We start from the raw sequence: 21,589 nt of genomic DNA, 5'->3' as shown, positions 1-21,589 counted from the left end.
TTCTGGTGGGAAGAAAATCCACACAGGCCTTGATATTTATCTCAGGATTTAAACAGTAACTGTAATTGTATTCTTTGAACACCAAGTTCCTGCCCTAACCCCCACCCACCCTGTAGTTAATTAGCTAGGCAGCTCTTATAACAAATACCTACTCCGAAGCACTGGGTGGTAGAAATGCTGTTGACAATTAAACACCACAATAGCACAGAGCCTATTTCAGGGGCCGCCAAGTTGTCTTAGCCCCTCAGTCTGCTCACCACACACTCATAGACCCTCTATTGTGCTGGCAATGGCTGCTCAGAGGGACGGTTGCTTGGCTAGAGAAGCAACTAATGGCAATAAGAGAGAAGAGTCCAAGCCTTGCAAACAGATCAGGAGTGCTGAACTCCAGAAGAAAACATCCAGTGGATGAAAGCGGGAGAGGAATGGACCCAAGAGAAAGAGAAGAGGGTGGGTAGGAAAATGAATCATAAAATAGACATAGTCTTTCTCCAATAAATCAGGAGGTTCAAAGTGTTAAGAAAATCCTGGCTAGTTATTATTCCAGCTCTCTCATCTCTAAGTCACCAAACCCATAAACATCTGGAGAATTCTTCTCTCATATAACCAACCAACTAGCCAAAATGAGTTGACCGACCTTATGCCAAAAAAACACCAATTAGAAAATTGCAATTAGAGATAAGAGGCTGATTTGTATTCCATTTAATTTAGAGGAAATTTACTGAGTTTTTAAGGTTTATAAGAAAATCTTGGATAAATCATCCCACTTATCCAAGGGTTTTGGTTTCTTCATTTTCAAGAGGAAGGGATCGAAATCGTTCCCATCCTGGGGTCACAAAGATAGAAATGGGCCTCCCAGAACAATTTCCAAGGTTTGAAAAAACCTAACCTATCATACCACTAGAAACCCTGGTGGTGTAGTGGTTAAGAGCTACAGCTGCTAACGAAAAGGTGGGCAGTTCGAATCCACCAGGCACTCCTTAGAAACCCTATGGAGCAGGTCTACTGTGTCCTATAGGGTTGCTATGAGTCAGAATCGACTTGATGGCAACGGGTTTGGTTTTTGGGGGTATCGCACCGTTACTCAAGATACAACTACAGAGTCTAATATAATTATATTTATTTGCTTTTGTTTAAAATATATCAACCTAGTTTGGTGTGTTGACTATCTCATAATGAAAAGATGCTTCTATTGGCAGTTATATAGGTCATTAACATTAGAGATAAAAATAAATATAAGTCAGCTGGCTTGATAAACAAACAAAAAAATCTTTAAAAAGAGAATGTTTTATTAAGCAATTTAAAAAATCTATTTTTTTTATAGATAAAAAAGCAATAATAAAAGGTACGCTTGGTAAAGTGGTTGGAAACCACCGGCTCATTTAATGCCTCTCAACTTGCCCATGAAAATACCTCTAACGACAGAGGCAAGTGACCCACCTTGAAAAAAAGGAGAGATTTCTGTAAAATCTCTCTGTTTTTAATCTTGAATTTTTTGGAAAATTTTCTACGCTCCTCCATAGTAGAAGTGTTTGTTTTAATTTCTAAATAATGAACTTTCACCAAAATCTGAATATAAAATTCAAGTCTATAGAAAGGCCAAGATGTACATATATTCACACTATGGCTTCAGGGATGCCCGCTGTACTGGCACTACCATATTACCTTGGAGTTTAGGTACTCCAGTTTAGGAAGCACAGGGTTCTAGATGATCTTGGAAGAGCCATCTGGCTATAAAATTCTGAGTCTTCCCTGTTAGTCTATGAAGAGGCAAAGTGCTTTCTCTTGAAGATGTAAAGTCCCCTTACCACTACAACTCAAACAACATCAAGTCTAAAGCCTAGGAGAAAGGGCAAAGATGAGTGCAGAAACAAAACACGTTGCGCTAGGGAAAGCAGGAAAAATTTCAGGGGGAGCCAAGCATAGCTCAAGAGAAGCTGTCCATCTGAAATGCCACCTGGAATTCACACCAGTAATAACTGTTGTGGATATAAAAATTAATAGGGGGGATTTCATAGTATTAGAAAAATTTATTTTTATAAATCATGTGTCTATCACCCAAGTGTTGACGCATGCATGCAATTCAAACATCAGGCTTACAATAAAAAGCCCACTGAATGACTTAGCAAGGACAATTCCCCCATTTTCTCTACAATTTGGAGTGGAAGAAGGAGGAGGGAGTGGGTAGAGGGTGCAGTTACTGGGTCAATTAATCAACCTGAAAACTGTGACACAAACTCTGACGCCTAACCTATGTCTAAAAATACACAAATGTATACGAATTTGTTTTAAACTGTCAATGCCTATATTTAGGACCTTCCCAGCAAGGCTATAATGAGACTGTGTTTGAGGGTTTCAGTCATAGCAGACTCTACCATTAATCTGAAGTTAGTTAAATTAACAGCATTTAGGACTGACTTGTCAATCTCACTGCTCCAGGAAATTGCACCTTGAGGCTACTAATATTGCCAATTTTTCCACTGGAGTATGTGCCCGTGTGTATGTATGTGTATTTTTTTTCTGCAGAACCTCCGTGTTCACATACCATCATTGCTTCCCTACGTCCACAGCACTTATATTATCATTTATTCTGGCCTCCATTAGCCATCCCAGGGGGGTTCTGCATAGTGTAGCCGCTCAGTGAAAGAGTTTTTTAGCTTTATATTTATTTGTTTATTTTTCTGTCATGGCTCATGACTGAGGCTTTAAAAAAAAAGAAAAGTGTGACGGTATTTAGAGTACATGATTGACTGCTACGGCAACATTCATTAGCCGTGACAAATCTGCAGCAAAACACAGTCCTGAGTGTTCTAAACAGCAACTTTCAAAAGAAAGAAGAAAGAAAGAAAGAAAAAGAAAAAAGGCTCAACTCATTTTTCATTGACCTCATCTGTAAATAAATTTAGACTGATGGTGAGCGGGGGCAATCATAAATTAGTCCTCATTTCCTGTAATTAACGCAAACATGCCTGTGAACACAGAGAATATGAATATAGAACCACCTAATTTCCATTTCAAAATACACCTAGCAAATTTTCACTTGAGTTATCTTCATAATATTTTCCCCGTTAATTAGAAGAATGAAATGATTGGATCCTCCCCCACCCACTTGCTCACCGGGGGAAATGTTGTTTTGGTCACAGAAAGTATCAAACACATTTTGGCAACAGATCTGCAGAACTTGATTCGGGTTTGCCTCATTATTTGTGTGATCCTTTGCCACATGCTCATGCTAAGGCTGTCTGTGGTCTCTTCTTTTATCACTAACCAGGAGTGGCTCCACCAAAGTGGGCAGGTGACCACCTAGGTAGACCCTCACATGGGTAAGGACCATGAGTGGACTGCAAGAAGCAGCCTCCCAGCCTAACAGAATATTCTATCATTAACAAGTATTCACCCTCATAGGGTGACTTGGGTAAGCAACACAATACAGATCAAATAGAGACTATCACATATTGGATAAAATAGGAAAAAAAAAAAAAAAAAAAACCAAGCTCTATGACCTCCCTCGGCAAGAAGAGCTAGTATAACCTACCATCTTGGGGACAGGCATCTCTGAGGATCATCCCTACACATCAGACCACATCAATGAGAACTCAGCAACGTCCGATCACACCCAGGTCATCTAGCCATCAAAACTCACTAACTCAACGGTGCTAGCAGTGGCGGAGCACTTTGTTAGCAGCAAATAAATTGATTAATAATAACAGAAGTATGCTTCTAAGACACACATGGAAAAATGCCTATGAGCTAGGAAGAATGATAAGAGCAGAAAATGTGAATCGGGTTCCACAAAAACAAACATGGTAAGCAATTTTGGCAGAATGTAATGTGTGTCATGGACAACTTTTTCTAGGGCCTCCCAGTCCTAAAGAGCTTTTTCTCTCAAGTGTTTGTCCCTCTAAAGGTCATAGAAACAAATGTGTGCAATCTGAATTAGAAGTGGCCCTCTTGGGTACTTGAGGGTGGAATTTTAATTAACAGTGTGAAGTAGTTACTTGGGAGTGGATATGACAGGAGGACCAGAGAGCAATGGGAATGTCTTAATTTGATGAATGTACCACTTAACCTAGTTATAAATGTCACTAATTAGCCTTTGTTGTAATAAGATAGTTAATAGCAAACATAGATCTCACTTTCTTTCCCCTAGCATTTTTTTAAAACCCATAGTGGACTCTCAGCTATCCTGCCAAGGAAGTAGCATTTCCTCAGAAGAAAGGTAGACACCCTATTTCTTTTCCTTTATTTAGTTGTCAGCCTGGAAAGCCGAGCAATGCACCTCAACACACTGGCCCAGGAAGCCCAGGAGAGGGTGAGTGAACTGTCTGCCCAGGTGGAGAATGAAGGATTCAGTCTGGACAACACAGAGAAAGAGAAACAGCTGAAAGCTTGGGAGTGGAGGTATCGGCTCTACAGACGCATGAAAACAGGCTTTGAGCATGCCAGTGAGTATAAGTAGACAACTTCTACATTTAACAAGACCAAACCTTGGTTTGAGACAGCCAGGCCTTCTTTTACTGCTTTTTTGCAACTCTACAAGGTCAAGGATAGCTGTTGTCAGCCTATTTGGAGCAAGGGCTGTAAAAGGATCTTTGTCTTGCTTAATTTTCTGGCTCCTGATAGGTTCTCTGACCACAGCCATGAGGCTTCAGTGCTTCTGGCCTCCCTCCACCATGTCACACTCATCTAGCACTTTCCACCCACTACACCTTAATGCCTGGATGGTCTGATGCCCTAAGTGGCTAGATTTTGGGATGTGGAGATGGAAAAATATTTGTTTGCCTATTTGTCCAGTTTCTGCTTCAAGCTCAAGTGTGAGCTACTTGTCTTCAACTCTCTACTGCATTTTTTATATAGGGCTATAAACTGGACTTCATACAGGCAACAGAGAAGGACAGTCAATGAAATCATGAATTATGCTTTTGTCTACACTTTCATTCTCCTTACCAGTTTCTTCTGTTAGTTTAAGAAAAGCTTTTTTTCTGGATAATGCTCTGGAAAATACTGCTTGGTGTAGCCCCTGATGTAAAAAATATATATAAAATTCAAAGACTTGTGAAACATTAAACTCATTTTAAAAGATTTCATTTAAACAACAAAATAACATTACACTTGGACTTTTAAATTTAAGGGAAAGCCCACATCATTAGTTTAGGCATCATTACCCTCTGACGCAGGAACCTGAGTTGTGATATAAATTGTGTTTTGTGCACTGCACACTGCAGTGTACCAAATCTAGGCCTAAACCTTTCTCCTCAAGCAAGTGCCTTCAGCAACATTAATGAAAGCTGCTGTCAACATTACTTCTCTCTTCAGCCAAGCTGACACATGAAATGTTTAATGACATTCAGCAGTTGTTTTCATAAATATATTTGCCATTGTGCCTCATTTAGGACAAATTAATGCTAAATATACACATTTTTAGCCTAGATGTCTTTTTTTTTTTTCTTTTTCTTTTTTTGGCGATTTTCTAAATTACAAAACACCTTCTGGGTGTTGAGGAATACCTGAAACCATCAGGAGTCCTTTAAAACCTGCATTAGTGAGCATAACATTCACCTAGGAATTCTTTCTCAAAAAACACTACCCAACAGTAAGAGGAGGCAGCGTGAGAGCAAGGTGAGTTAAGATTCCATACTAGAAGGAGCCCAGAACTAGGTATTCAAAACCATGAACTTTCTCCCTAACTCCGTGTCTTCACTGTTTCCTGAAACAAGTCATTTGGTCTCTTTGGGCTGTAGTTTTCTCTGCTAAACAAAAGTATGGATGCTGTTATTTGCCCTTTATACCCCCACAGAGTTGTGAAAAAGCTCAAATTAGATGATTATATGAAAGTACTTTGTGAAATGTAAAGCTCTCTATTCACAATGTAAGATCCTCCTCTCTTCCAGTCCAGCCCAAACTCCTACTGTGTTTCCAGGATACTTTGGGAAGGCTTAACTGGTATTGTTTACTCCTTCAGAAGATGTTCTAATGCCCAAATAAGACCACAAGGGCAACAAATAAAAGCCATCAGGACTTCTAATGAAAACGTTCAAAAGCGAAAGCTATTAGGCTCTACAAACAAATGCTTCTGTAGCGTGCATTTCAGAGTATCCTTTGAAGAGGCAGGAACATTGTTTGAAAAGGATTTGCTATGTTAAGATCCTTGGGTTTTTCATTCTGTCCCAGGAGCTCCCGAGGTGCCAGCCAATGTCTGTCTCATGGTGACCAGCAGCACATCACTCACTGTCACCTTTCAGGAGCCTCTTAGTGTCAACGCAGCTGTAGTAACCAGATATAAAGGTACTGCATTCCAGATTTTTTTTTTTCATTGCTCCTTCTTAAAAAAGAACCTGTTGTTTAGTAATCAGTTGTGCATTTTGTGTGTGTATTTTGTCTTCTGATAGGATTTTTTCTTCCCATTTACTTTTGTAGTTAAAAGTGTTTCCATAGACCCTCATTATGTAAAGGAGCAATAAGGTGAGTGAGAAGAGTCACAGAAAGGATGAACCACAAGACTGGCTGTGCATAGCATGTGGTTAGGGATGGGACTCAGGAGGACACAATGAAGAGCCAGACTTGATTTAAGGATATCATAGGTTTGCACATGGAAAGTACTAAAGAGGGGGCATGTAAATTGATAGCTATAACACCAGGTACATAGGGATGAGGATTATCAAAAAAAAAAAAAAAAAGGTAAAGTTCGTTGGAGGTCAGAGAAGAAAGGTGTTGCTTATGGTGGAGGATTCAGTAAAGGTCCCAAGGTGGAGGTGGCATTTGGGTCTGGCTTTGAAGGATGACTAGGATTTGGACCTGAAGCTGTTGGGGAAGAGAAATGCCAAGTGGAGAGAGCGGTGAGCACGGGTACAAAAGCAAGAAAATACCAGAACAAGTGGAAGAAAATAATGGATCCTGTAGAGGGAATGGACCTCTGGTGGTGCAGTAGTTAAGAGCTCAGCTGCTAACCAAAAGGTTGGCAGTTGGAATGCACCAGCCACTCCTTGGAAGCCTTATGGGGGAGTTCTACTCTGTCCTACAGGGTCGCTATGAGTCAAAATCAACCCAGTGGCAATGGGTTTTTGGTGTAGAGGGAGTAGAAAATACCGCCACTCCACAGGTGGGGTTCATGAGAAGGTGAAATGAAACATGAAATTAGGGTAGAACTAGGGTCAGAAGATGGAGCTTGAAATCAAGGTTAAGGATGATCTCTACAGAACCACTGAATAAAATAGGGACAAGAGCAGAGGTAGACTTTTGAAAGACTAAAGTGGCAATACTGTGTATAATGTATTGGAATAGACAGCGATTCAGTTAGGAAGCTATTCAGGAGAGAGGCTGTGCTGCCTGACCTGCCTAGGGCAGCTGCACTGGGAAAGGAGGGAGCCTGGAGGAGAAAGATAGCACAGGGGTATCAGGATGGTCACAGCCAATGCAAGCTAGCTCCTACTATGCTCCAGGCCCTGCTTAAAGCCTTTATATGTATTAACTCAATTCAAACCTTACGAACCTGTGAAGTAAGTACTGTTAAGAATCCCATTTTGCAGATGAGAAAACTGAGGCATAAGGGCTTGCCTAAGGGCTCACAGCAGAGCCAGAAGTCATCATATTAGGTTGACCCTTCAATGTGAAAGACAAAAAAGGAAGAAATCTATTTTCCTGATTCATAAGGACATACCCTCCTAAGAGTCCTAAAATCTCATAATGCTCACTACGTATATTTCAAGATGGCAGGCCACAAGGCAGAATTTCTAAGTTCAGATCAGTGCTGCTCCCTTTGCAAATATCCAAATAGTCCATTGCTTTCCTCTTTCCCAGGGTCTCTTCACAGGAGAACTTCTGTTTCTGCAAATAACACTGCTCTGTCCACACCCTGTAGCTTTCTGGGGTCCTTGAAGTTTTCCAGATTACTCTGTTTGTAATACCTTACCTTAGACAGCATTGAACTGGCTATCATTTTGGGTTTTTGGTATCAGTCCAAGAGAAGGCAGCCTTAGGGGTACTAACAACCCTGGAGAAATGCAACCACCCAGGATGGCCTCCCACAGCCTCACTTTTGAAACAATTCTGATCCTTTCTCTTGGTTGTCTCATTTGCCAAAACTTCCTGAAACTCAGAGCATGTGTTTGCAGGCAATGTCAGACATAGGCATTTTCCTCCTTCGGCCCCTCTCCAGCTCTAGCTTTTGATGAAGGATGTCATCAATGCTGTCCAGCTTGGCTTTTCCTTCTTACACTGGATTTGTGAGCTATCAGGGGCTAATTTATCCAGACTGTCAGCTATTTAATACTTGACCATAATGCCAACAGATTCTATCAGCGTTCACGTATTAACACTTCTCATCTCGGGAGATTTGCATCGGAGTGAAGTTGAAAAAAAAGGGCACAAATGGGTTCTGTTAGTGACTGGAGGGGATTAATAAGGCATTATAAATAGAATTGTTTGCGGCATTATGAAGTAGGGTTCCTTGTGTTAATTTATAAGGTCTTAAATTGAGTTCTTAACCTGACCGATCTCAGGGTTATTTAAAACAGCTGGCCATCTATTGTACCCACAGACAGCAGGGCAGTTTTGAATTCAGGGGTTGAAGAAATTATTAAATTATGGAAATATTAGCAAAATTACCCTGAGACAAGGCTGATTATTTTGTCTGCTTTAAAAAAAAAAAAAAAGAAGAAGAAGAAACAATTGAGAAATCTGCAGAATGAAATGGCAATTACCTAATTGGTTAGAGGGAAGGCTTAACCCTGTAGTATTTGGGGTTTGGCAAAACATCTCACACTACTCTCCAGAATTTCTGGGTTCAGCAAAACCTCAAGCCTATTTTGACAACTGGATATTTTCCCCCTTCATGCTTAAGCCAGTTTGTGTTTAAAAGAAAATTGGAATCCTTCTGTTTCTGGTTTGTTTACATTCATCAACATGTTTTTTCAGAGTTTGTTGATATCCAGAAATCTTTTTAAGAGCAGCTCTTTCTAAGCTTTCTTCAGACCTGAGGGCCATGCACCAGGCCAATTGCCAACACAACTTGGAGATTAAGGGCATCAATTTCAGCTTGAAATGCAGGAAACAGTTTTCAGTGAGACCCACTGGGTCTTTCTGCCTGCAGATCCCCCAGAATGGGTAAAATGGGGCTAAGAAAGCTACTATCTGTTAGTAGGTGTTTCCTCCTCCCATTCAAAGAGGTTTTGCATTGTTTGGTCTCATCTTAACAATTTTCATGGCTTATGGAAAAAACTAGTGCTATTTCAGATGCTTTATGCTTTGGACAATTGCCACATTTTCTCTTCACTGCCTTGGGTAACGTGCCTGCACCTCTCATTTACAGAGGACTTGAAATTTCTCTGCAGGCCTGAAGTAGAAAACATTTTCAAAAATGTTTTTGCTGCTCTTCGTGCAGGTTGAGGGATGGATAGGAAGGCACCCTATAACAGGTGCAGTTCAGCATGTTTTCCATCCACAGGATGAAATATTTCCTAGCTTTTTTAAGAAAAGTGGGGCTTACAGCGGCCATACTTGGCTTTGCTAATTACAAGATGCTGCAGCAGTTGCTGCAATGCATGGTCACAGCACCCTGATGCAGGATGGTGTACTTCTCTACCTCTCTTCCCACCTTGTTCCCTAATGGATTAGAAACCATCATCCTAATTCTTCCCTACAAAGACTCATAATACCAAATTGTTTAGCTGCTGTTCATTTGATGGCATATTTTATTTTAAACAAAACAGCATTTCTCTTTGCAGAGACAGCCAGGGCCTTGCATTAGCTGGTGTGTATCTCTCTGCAGAGACAAGGCTGGTGCCTCTGACAACCACCACCTCCAGTTTCTTTCTCAGAAGGAGAGGAAGCCAAAGAATTCCAGGGAGCTGCCCAGGGGCATTTCAGCTTCTAGGACAGAGTCCACCATTTGCCCATTCAAATCCTCAGGGTCAATCATTTATAATGGTAGTGTGAACTTGATCATAACTTGATGACCTTGTGCCATCTTTTCAGAAGACTTGAGAAAAAATTGACTTCCTAGGAATGGGTACACAATGCTTGCTAATTTATATTCTTTTTTATCCTTCTATTATTTTTTTACTCCTACATCTTGTAGTTTCAAAGATTTGTCTACCAAGAAAAATGTATTGCCTTAGGTTATATGATTATTGTCTGTTTAATTAATTGAATAATTAATCTGATCATAAGCATGAGGTAGCTACCCTCATTACTAGATTGAAGTGATATAATTCCATGAAGCAAAAAGATTTCTATAACTGTATTGAACCTGTTGGGGGGGAGGTGCAGCCATAACCAGAAGGCCTGTAGATGATAGCAACTAAAGAGGTAAAGAAAAAAAACCAGAAACCAAAAAAAAAACATTGCCATCAAGTCAATTCTAACTCATAGTGACCCTATAGGACAGAGTAGAACTGCCCCATAGGGTTTCCAAGGAGTAGAGCTGGTGGATTCGAACTGCTGACGTTTTGGTTAGCAGCGGAGCTCTTAATCACTGTGCTACCAGGGCTCCACTAAAGGGTAGAAGATGGTTTTTCCAGAGGACAATGAAACTCAATAATGTTTTTTGCGTGAGGGTGAAAATGTGGCAGTGAGTTGAGAGAGACTGAATGTATGATGGGAATAAATAGCAGGCCCAGTGAGAGTAAGAAAGTAGGAAAAGTGAAAACCAACACTACTGAAGAGTTGTTTCTCCCAAGCAGCTAAGCCCTTTGCCCTCTTGTCCTGGTTTCCTCCAGCTGCACCTCTACTAGTTGCTGAGTTTCAGGATCTAGCCAATCTCCTCTCTAGCCACCTTGTGAATCATCTTAAATTCTTTTTCCAATAAGACATGTTATAAAGAATAGCTTTTTTGCATCCTCATCATTAAAAAACATTTTTTTTTTAACCCTCAAACAATACAGTACAGGGTCATATCAGAAAAAAATGTCAGAATCTTCTTTCTCCCTCCCCCAATCTCACATCCCAACTAGAGAGTTAATCTTTGTCATGAGGTTGATGCACACCCTTACAGATCCTTTCTGCACATGTATGCATGTGCACATATACGTATATATGCAAGTATGAATAGATTCATTTGTGTGAGCTAATATAAATATTGTCACACTATTTATCTGATCCTACAACTGGATTATTTTCAACTCAACAATATGCTTGCAACTCAACCATATATTATATATGTCTTGCTATGTCATTACATTTGGATCTTCTTCATTCTTTTTAATACTTGTATAGTATTCCATAGATGAATGTGCTAGAATTGATTTAATCATTCTCCTACTGATGGACAGAAATTCTTTTCAATTTTTTTCTGTTAGACCATGTTGCAGTCCTTATATGTTTACATGTGAGAATTTTTTCTAGGACTGTTAACTAGAAGTGGAAGAGTCTGCGCATTCACACACACTGTTTAAATGATCTGTCTATACCTGTGCTAATACCATATAGTAACTTTATAGCATGTTTTAACATCTGGTAGGGCTAGTGCCTCCTCCTGGTAATATTTTTCAAAATGTCTTAGCCCTTCGCATACACTTTCTGTTCCAAATGAATTTTAGTATTGGCTCATCAAATTCAATTTCTGAAATCATATTGGGTGTGTATCTTATTCATAAATTAATTTGGGGAGACTTCTCATCCATGGGAGTCCCTGGGTGGTGTAAACAGCTAATGAATTCAGCTGCTAACTCAAAGGTTAGAGGTTCGAGTCCACCCAAAGGTGCCTCAGAAGAAAGACTAGTGATCTACTTACAAAAAGTCAGCCACTGAAAATCCTACGGAGCACAGTTCTACTCTGATGTACATGGGTTCACCATGAGTCGGAGTCAACTAGGTATCAGCTGGTTGGTTGTTTGCTGTTATCTCCTCCAGAAGTGTGATATGTCTTTCCAGTCAAGTTAAATGTAATGTGTCCGAAAAGTTTAATCAGTTATATGAGTCTTTTACACTTTCCTATTGGGATTCATACTGAATATTGTGCAGCTTTTGTGGCTACTATCAGTGAACTCTCTTTTCAGGATGTTCTCTAATTGACTATTGTGCAAGAGCAGAAAAGCTATTGCTTTGTTGTTTTTAATCTTTATTTGGCTGCTTTACTTACTTCTATGCCTGGGTAGTGCCAGATAAGGCTGATTAGGGAGCAGAGATTTTCATCTCCAGTGGAAGGTAACAAAAGCCCCCAATCCTGCAGTGTCAATGGAAACCATGTGGGGAGCATGGTATTCCACCCCTAAAGGTAACTAGCAAGGTGTCCCTCAAATACCATACTGGAATGACGTCAAAAGAGGCCTAGTGGAAAGTAAAGACTTTCATTACCGTCCAGTGGTAACAAGCCCACATGCCCCTGTGGTGTCTAGGGAAGCCAATGTGAGCACAATTCCTGCCTACACCCAGCACTAACAAGTAGCCACCTTCTACTCGGATGTCAGCAAGGTCAAGTGAACTACCTGGACTTCTACCCTGACCTGAGAGTAATGAAGCAGTGCTCCCCCACATTCCCCTGCTACAGTATTCAGAGAAAGTCAGCTAAAATAGAAAATTTAATCAAATCCAGAGCCTCTTAACATAATATCCAAACTTTCTCAGTTTCGACTGAAAATCACTCATCATACCAAAAATGAAGAAGAAATCAAACCAAATGAAAAAGGATAATCAATATGTGCAAACACTGGTATGATAGAAATTTAGAATTTCCCAACAGTTTAAAAGCAGGCATGATAAAAATCTTCAATGAGCAATTATGAACATGATTAAACAAATGAAAACACAAAGTTTTAGCAAATAAATGGAAAGTAGAAACAGAAATAGAAAGTCTTACCAAATAGAAGATACAAAGAGATGGAAATATTAAAAATGAAAAATACAATAACCACAATAAAAAAATTTGAATGAGTTCAACAACAGAATGGAGGAGATAGATATTTTCACAAAATATGAGCAGGTAGAACTCAGTAATATATACAAAAAATTATATACCATGACCAAGTGGGGTTCATTCCAGGAATGCAAGGCTAGTTCAGTATTTGAAAATCAATGTAATTGGCTATATTAAAAAGCTAATAAGAAAAAAATGTGATTATATAAATTGATGCAGAAAGAGCATTTGACAAAATTCAACAATCATTCATGATAATGACTCTCAGAAAAATAGGAATAGAGGGGAGCTTCCCAAACTGGGAACTTCTATAAGAAAACTTACAGCAGAAAAAATAGATTGAATGCTTCCTCCATAAGATTCAGAACAAGCAAAGATGTTCATTCACTCTTACTTATTCAGCAAAGTACAGGAAGTTCTAGCCAGTGCCATAACACAAGTAAAGTAAATAAAAGACAAATGAATCAACAGGGAAGAAATAAAACTGTCCCTCTGTGCAGATAACATTATTGTCTGCACAGAAAATCCCAAGGAATCTCCCCCCAAAAACATATCCTCCTAGAACTAATACGTGAGTTCAGCAAAGCCACAGTAAGCATAGAAACATACAAAAAAATCAACTGTATTTTCTATATACCAGCAATGAATACTTGGACACTGAAATTAAAAACACAATATTTACAATTACTCAAAAGCTGAAATACTTATGTGTAAATCTAACAAAATATTTATAGGACTTGTATGCTTAAAACTACAAAATTCTGATGAAATAAACCAAAAAAAGGTATCTAAATAAATGAAGAGACATACCCTGTTCATGGATTGGAAGGCCCAACATAGTAAAGATGTTAATTCTCCATAAGTTGAATTCCTATCAAAATTCCAGCAAGATTTTTGGAGATACAGACAAGATATTTTCAAAAATTTATATTGGAAGGAGAAAGAACCTTAATAGCTAAAACAATTCTGGAAAAGCAGAATAAAGTTGGAGGAATTAGTCTACCCAATTTCAAGACTTAACTGTATAACAGCCATAATTAAAAAAAAAAAAAAAAGCCATAATTGGCAACCACTAATTTACTTTTCTGTCTCTATAGATTTACCTAAAACAGACATTTAATAGAAACGTCTCTGATAGACATTTAATGTAAATGGAATCACACAGTATGTGGTCTTTTGTTACCGGTTTCTTTCACTTAGCATAATGTTTTTAAGGTTCATCCATGGTGTAATATATATATATATATATATATATAAATATATATCAGTACTTAATTTCTTTTATTCCTGAATACTGTTCCAATGTATGAATATACCACATTTTTTTAATCTGTTTATCAGTTGGTAGACATTAGGGCTGTTTCCACATTTTGACTACTGTGAATAATGCTGCTATGAACAATTGTGTACAAGTTTTTGTGTGGACAGACGTTTTCACTTCTCTTGGGTATATACCTAGGAATGGAATTGTTGAGTCGTACAATTACTCTGTATTTAACCTTTTGTTGAACTGCCAGACTGTTTTCCAAAGCAGCTGCACACCATTTTACATTTTCACAAGAAGTATCTAAGGGTTCCAATTTCTCCACATCCTTGTCAACACTTGTTATTATCTTTTTCTTTCTATCCATCCTCATAGGTGTGAAATGATATCATATTATGTTTTTGATTTGCATTTCCCTGGTGACTAATGATGCTGACCATCTATTCATGTGCTCATTGGCCATTCGTATACCTTCTTTGGAAACTGTTCCTTCATTGCCTATTTTTAAATTGGGTTACTGGTCTTTTTAGTATGGAGTTGTAAGAGTCCTTTATATATTTTAGATACAAGTATATACAAACCCCTTATCAGACATATGATTTAAAAATTTTTTTCTCCCATTCTGTGGGTTGTCTTTTTATTTTTGTTGATGGCATCCTTTGAAGCACAAAAGTTTTTAATTTTGATGATGTCCAGTTTATTTTTTCTGTTTTCTTGTGCTTTTGGTGATCTATTTTTAGGTATATATATTTACTGATTTTTTACTGTTTTATAACTCATTTTCTGAAAGATGTTTAATATTCTCCCCACTCAGATGGTTAAATATTTGTCAGTTTCTCTTAAAATTCTATCAAGCTTGCTTTATATATTTCAAAGCTACATTGTTACATGCATATAAGTTCATGATTATCACATTCTGGGGGTATTTTTTCCTTAAATTATTATGTATTGCTCCCACCAAAGACAGACGATGCTTTAATTTTAAGATAAATTAATCATTCTTACTATTCCAAAGTTTTAAAACAATGTGTCTAGATGTGGAGTGTTTTCTATTTAATCTGCTTGATATTCAGAGTGCACTTTCAATCTGAGGAGTGTGTCTGTAAAAATTATCAGCCACTCTTACTCCAAATATTACTCCAAATATTAGTTTTCCAACTCTCCCTTCATTTCTCTTCTTTAGGAATCCCAATCAGATCTTATATTGGAGGGTCACAAGCTATTCCATGTCTCTATTTCATTTTTGTTTGTTTGTGTCTCTGTGCTACATTCTGTGTGAATTCCCAGGGACACTCTTTGACTGATTTCAGTCTAGAGTTCATTCCATTCATGTCTTTTTTTTTTTTTTTTTTTAATGATTTTTCCTCCAGATTTCTAAGAGGTTCTTCTTCATAGGCGCCCTTTCTTGTCTCATTTCTTCTTCTTTTTTTTTTTTCTTGTGGACCATACTTTATATATTTTAGCATCCTATATTTACTTACTTTACAGTCCTTGACACTTCTCTAGAATTAATTTCATCTGTTATGAATTCAGGTTCCAACTGCTGATTTTGCTAGTTGTTTGTTTGTTTGTTTGTTTAGCATTCAATTTCTTCTAGTGTTTTGGAATTTGGGTTGCTGGCTCATTTCCCTTTTCTTTACCTCTCTGTTCACTCCTCTTCCTACCACTGCTCACAGTACTCACTCCAGAGCCAGGCCTTATAATGATTACTCCAGGCATCTGCCTCAAAGTGATATTAATGATAACGTTAGGAATTAACAAAGTTAGGAGGCAAGGCAGTTCAATTTCTACTCACATAACCATGCCCTATAACTTTTCTTAGAGCCATAGATTTTTTCTGGGGGAAGGGAGGGGTAGACTTTTAGAAGTCATAGCCCCAAGCAGCAATCAGAAGCAGGCTTGTTTGTATATTTACTCTTATCATGAGCGAGGGAGCCCTTCCCCAGCCTCTGGCTTCAAGCAGTGAGCGTGGTTCAGTCTCCCCTCTAACATGAGCACTTCTAGTTCTTGTTAGTCCACAGGCATCAAACTCCAGTGTGCTACCGCTGTTTCCGGACTCAGAGCCCAGCAAGTGTATGGTTTCATTCATGCTCATTATGTTGCATTTTTGCTCTATCTAATTTTATTAGTCTATTTTATTTTCTCTTTTGATATTTCATTGACTATTTCAATGTGTTTTGGAGCATAGAAGTGAGTCAAAGCATGAACTTGCTATACCATCTAGACCAGAAGACTTTGCTTTCTTTAGGGTAAAATTACAAGGTTTTAAACTCAGATCAAATACTATCTTCATCAAATGCTTATGGGGGATGGCAGATATCTGATTTGTTAATTATTCTGACGCAATCCTTTAATTAACTACTGTTTTAGTTATCTAGTCTGTATAACAGAAATACCACAAGTGGATGGCTTTAACAAACAAAAGTTTATTCTTTCGCAGTCTAGTAGGCTAGAAGTCCAAATTCAGGGTGTCACCTCCAGGGGAAGCCTTTCTCTCTGTGTCAGCTCTGGAGAAAGATCCTTGTCATCAATCTTCCCCTGGACTAGGAGTTTCTCAGAACAGGGGCCCCAGGTCCAAAGGATGCACTCTTCTCCTGGCACTATTTTTTTGGTGGTATGATGTCCTCACGTCTCTCTGCTCACTTCTCTCTTTCATATCTCAAAAGACATTGACTTAAAACACAACCTAATCTCATAGATTGAGTCCTACCTCATTAACATAACTGCCGCTGATCCTATCTCATTAACATCATAGTGGTAGGATTTACAACACATAGGAAAATCACATCAGATGACAAAATGGTGGACAATCACACAATCCTGGGAATCGTGGATTAGCAAAGTTGACATACATTCTGGGGGAACACAATTCAATCCATGACAATCACTATAGGGCTTCCTCTTGATCTTCAAACTTGTTCTTTCTGAGCTTTAAGTTTCTGCATCTGTACTTAATGTTTACAGTAGTTGTCTCCTGCATATGTTTAAGACTGTGGTTTGCTCTATTCTTACCAAATATCTAATGGTTTCTCTATCTCTCAATTACACCTCAACATAAAGACAACAAAAATCCTCACAACTGGACCAATAAGCAACATCATGATAAACGGAGAAAAAATTGAGGTTGTCAAGGATTTAATTTTACTTGGATTCACAATCAACATCCATGGAAGCAGCAGTCCAGTCAAGAAATCAAAAGATGTATTGCATTGGACAAATCTGTTGCAAGAGATCTCTTTAAAGTGTCAAAAAGCAAAGATGTCCCCCTGAGGACTAAGGTGCGCCTGGCCCAAGCCATGGTGTTTTCAATCGCGTCATATGCATGCAAAAGCTGGACAATGAATAAGGAAGACTGAAGAAGAATTGATGCCTTTGAATTGCGGTGTTGGCAAAGAATATTGAATATACCACGGACTGCCAAAAGAATGAACAAGTCTGTCTTGGAAGAAGTACAACCAGAATGCTCACTGGAAGCAAGGATGGTGAGACTGCATCTCACATACTTTGGACATGTTGTCAGGAGGGATCAGTCCCTGGAGAAGGACATCATGCTTGGTAAAGTAGAGGGTCAGCAAAAGAGAGGAATACCCTCAAGGAGATGGACTGACACAGTGGCTGCAACAATGGGTTCAAGCATAGCAACGATTGTGAGGATGGTGCAGGATCGGGCAGTGTTTCGTTCTGTTGTGCATAGGGTCGCTATGAGTTGGAACCCACTCGATGGCACCTAACAACAACAGACTCTCAATACTTCACTACAAATTTCAGTCCACTTGAATGGCACCCTTTCTTGTTTTCAAGCTAACAGATATATTTTTAAATATCTTGTTTACTGTTTAAAGGATTTGGAGAAGAAAAAGGATAGGCAGGCATGTGTGTCAGTTTGCCTTCTTGATCCATTCTCCAAGTCACTTCTTCTTCTTACCCAGACACTGTATGCTCAGTAAACATGGCCTAATACTAATGTTAACCTAAGCCAAACATAATTATGAAAGCAGATCTGCTCTTTCAAAAAATTATGTAGGTTGCCTAAGTGCAAACACAAAACTGGGTCTTTATATCAGTTGGTGAAGGATTATTCTTGACACTGATTTCTTCTTCTTCCTGTTATACTTGGAAAATCATAGACCCATATAGTAATAAGGAATTTTTTTAGAATACATGAGTCTTTCCCTAAAGGTATGAAAGTCCTTGAAGGCAGAAATTTTATTTTTTTCATTTCTTCTCCTCATCCATTAATTCACTACACCACTGACTTTAATGTTTCGAAAACATTTCCCCAAACACAGGGCTTTGCACATGCTGTTCCCTATGCCTGGAAAACTGCCCCTTCCGCCCTCCACCAGCCATTGATGGGTCAGATCTCTACTAAAAGTCATTTCTTGAGAGAAGCATTTTCTAAGTATTTAATACAAATCAAGCCTACTAGAGTTTCTGTCATGTCCTTAGCCCTTCCTTCAAAGTAATTTCACAGTTTACAAATGTATATTTTTTATATGATATATTTTTAGGGTTAAACAGATTTCATTATTATAGAACTTCCTAGTGTTTATAATATTTAATGTATTTGATAAAATATTTCCCAAATCTAATTTGACCATCACTGGATGCTTCATGGGAATAATATTTCTTGGGACTCTCAGAATATTTAGACCAGGAATTCTCAAACTGGAATCACCTGGGGAGCTTTTGAAACATATCCATGCTAGAACCCCTTCGAAGACCAATCATATTTGAGTCTTTGCATGAGGAGCTCAAGCAGAGGTATTTTTCAAGGGCTATTAGGTGATTTAATGTGCAACCAGCCTGATAATGTGCAGGTATGTTTTTAATATCTGCCCCACCAGACTGCAAGCCTCATGTGCGAAGGGATTTCTTTTTCATCTCTATATCCCTAGTACTTGGCACAGGGCCCAGCATGTATATAGTAGCTCCTCCAGTAACTAATTCATTCATTAACTAGAAAATTAGTACCACCTATTTTATTCGGGCTCTGTTCTAGGCAGTGGGGAGATAGCTACAAGCAAAAGAGACAAAATTCCTTGTTTTTGTGGAAGCTTGCATTCTATGGAATAATAGTAACATGTATCAAGTGATAACTACATGCCAGGCCTTGTTCTAACAACTTCATATATGTTAACCCATTTAGTCTTCAAAATAAATTTTTAGGTGATATTATTACCCCTAATATACGATCCCACCACTTTTCTGTCAGTTTGTTGTACTGTGATGACTTGCCTATTGCTAAGATGCTGGAGCTGTGCCACCAGTAATTAAAATACCAGCAAGGTCACCCACGGCGAACAGGTTTCAGTGGAGCTTCCAGACTAAGACAAACTAGAAAGAAGGACTTGATGATCTACTTCTGAAAAAATTGGCCAGTGAAAATCTTATGAATAGCAGCAGAGCGTTGTATGATACAGTGCTGGAAGACGAGCCCCTCGGGTTGGAAGGTACTCAAAATACAACTGAGGAAGAGCTGCCTCTTCAAAGTAGAATCAACCTTAATGACACGGATGGAGTAGAGCTTTCAGGACCTTCATTTGCTGATGTGGAGTGACTCAAAATAAGAAGAAACAGCTGCAAACATCCATTAATAATTGGAACATGGAATGTATAAAGTATAAATTTACGAAAACTGGAAGTCATCAGAAATGAAAAGGAACTCATAAAGACGGATATGCTAGGCATCAGTGAGTTGAAATGGACTGGTGTTGGACTTTTTGAGTTGGACAATCATATGGTCTACTATGCCAGGAATGACAAATTGAAGAGGAATGGCATAGCATTCATCATCAAAAAGAACATTTCAAAATCCATCCTGAAGTACAATGCTGTCAGTGATAGGATAATATCCATATGCTTACAAGGAAGATCAGTTAATACAACTATCATTCAAATTTAAGTACCAACCGCTAATGCCAAAGATAAGGAAATTGAAGATTTTTAGCAACTTCTTCAGTCTAAAATTGATCAACCATGCAATCAAGATACATTGATAATTATTGGTGATTAGAATGCAAAAGTTAGAAACAAATAAGAAGGATTAGTAGTTGGAAAATATGGCCTTGGTGATAGAAACAACACTGGAGATCACTTGATAGGATTTTGCAAGACCAGTGACTTATTCATTGCAAACACCTTTTTTCAACAACATAAATGGTGGCTACACATGTGGACCTCACCAGATGGGATATAAAGGAACCAAATCAACTACATCTGTGGAAAGAAACAATGGAGAAGCTCAATATCCTCAGTCAGAACAAGGCCAGGGCCAGTTTTGGAACACATCAATTGCTCATATGCAAGTTCAAGTTGAAGAAAATTTTAAAAAGTATGTGAGAACCCAAATATGACCTTGAGTAATATCCCACCTGAACTTACAAACCATCTCACAAATAGATTTGATACATGGAACACTAATGACTGAAGACCAGACAAGTTGTGGGATAACATCAAGGATGTCATACATGAAGAAAGCAAAAGGTCATTAAAGAGACAGGAAAGAAACAAAAGACCAAAATGAATGTCAGAATAGACTCAAAAAGTTGCTCTTGAAAGCAAAAGCGAATGGAAGAAATGATGAAATAAAAGAGCTGAACAGAAGATTTCAAAGGGCTACTTGAGAAGACAAAGTAAAGTATTATAATGACACGTGCAAAGACCTGGAGTTAGAAAACCAAAAGGGAAAAAAAAACACATTTGCCATTTCTCAAGCTGAAAGAACTGAAGAAAAAATTCAAGCCCCAAGTTGCAATAGTGAAGGATTCTATGGGCAAAATATTGAGCAACAAAGGAACCATCAAAAGAAGATAGAAGGAATACACAGAGTCGCTATACCAAAAAGAATTGGTCAATGTTCAACCATTACAGGAGGTAGCATATGGTTAAGAACCAATGGTATTGAAGGAAGACATCCAAGCTGCCCTGTAGGCAATGGTGAAAAACAATATAGGAACTGACAGAATACAAACTGAGATGTTTTAATAAATGGATGCAGCACTGGATGTGCTCATTAATCTAAGCCAAGAAATTTGGAAAACAGCTACCCGGCCAACCTACTAGAAGAGATCTATTTGTGCCCATTCCAAAAGACGGTGATTCAACAGAATATGGAAATTATTGAACAATATCATTACTATCATAAGCAAGTAAAATTTTGCTGAAGATCTTTCAAAAGTGGCTGCAACAGTACATTGACTGGGAACTACCAGAACTATCAGAAGAGGACGTGGAACCAAAGGTATCAATTCTGCTGTAAGATGAATTCTGGTTGAAAGCAGAGAATCCCAGAAAGATGTTTACCTGTGTTTTATTGACTATGCAAAGGCATTCGACTGTGTGGATCATACCAAATTAAGGATAACATTGCAAAGGATGGGAATTCCAAAACAATTAATCGTGCTCATGAGAAACCTGTACATAGACCAAGAGGCAGTTGTTCTAACAAAACAAGGGGATACTGCATGGTTTAA

At 38.5% G+C, this 21,589-nt stretch overlaps 1 protein-coding gene across 7 annotated transcripts in view; it reads left to right on the top strand.

The window, feature by feature from the left end:
- ANKFN1 (ankyrin repeat and fibronectin type III domain containing 1) overlaps nt 1–21,589 on the top strand; it is a 463,794-nt gene that overhangs the window by 277,979 nt on the left and 164,226 nt on the right. For all 7 annotated transcript variants that reach the window (XM_049859416.1, XM_049859419.1, XM_049859421.1 and 4 more), the window contains 2 exons: nt 4,251–4,445; nt 6,172–6,285. In XM_049859416.1, coding sequence (XP_049715373.1) covers nt 4,251–4,445; nt 6,172–6,285 — 309 coding nt within the window. The remainder of the gene's footprint in view (nt 1–4,250; nt 4,446–6,171; nt 6,286–21,589) is intronic.

This window comes from Elephas maximus, chromosome 19, assembly GCF_024166365.1.
Source record: "Elephas maximus indicus isolate mEleMax1 chromosome 19, mEleMax1 primary haplotype, whole genome shotgun sequence".
Taxonomy (NCBI): Eukaryota; Metazoa; Chordata; class Mammalia; order Proboscidea; family Elephantidae; genus Elephas; species Elephas maximus.
The sequence above is the reverse complement of the archived record's forward strand: the minus strand, read 5'-3'. Positions and strand labels throughout refer to the sequence as shown.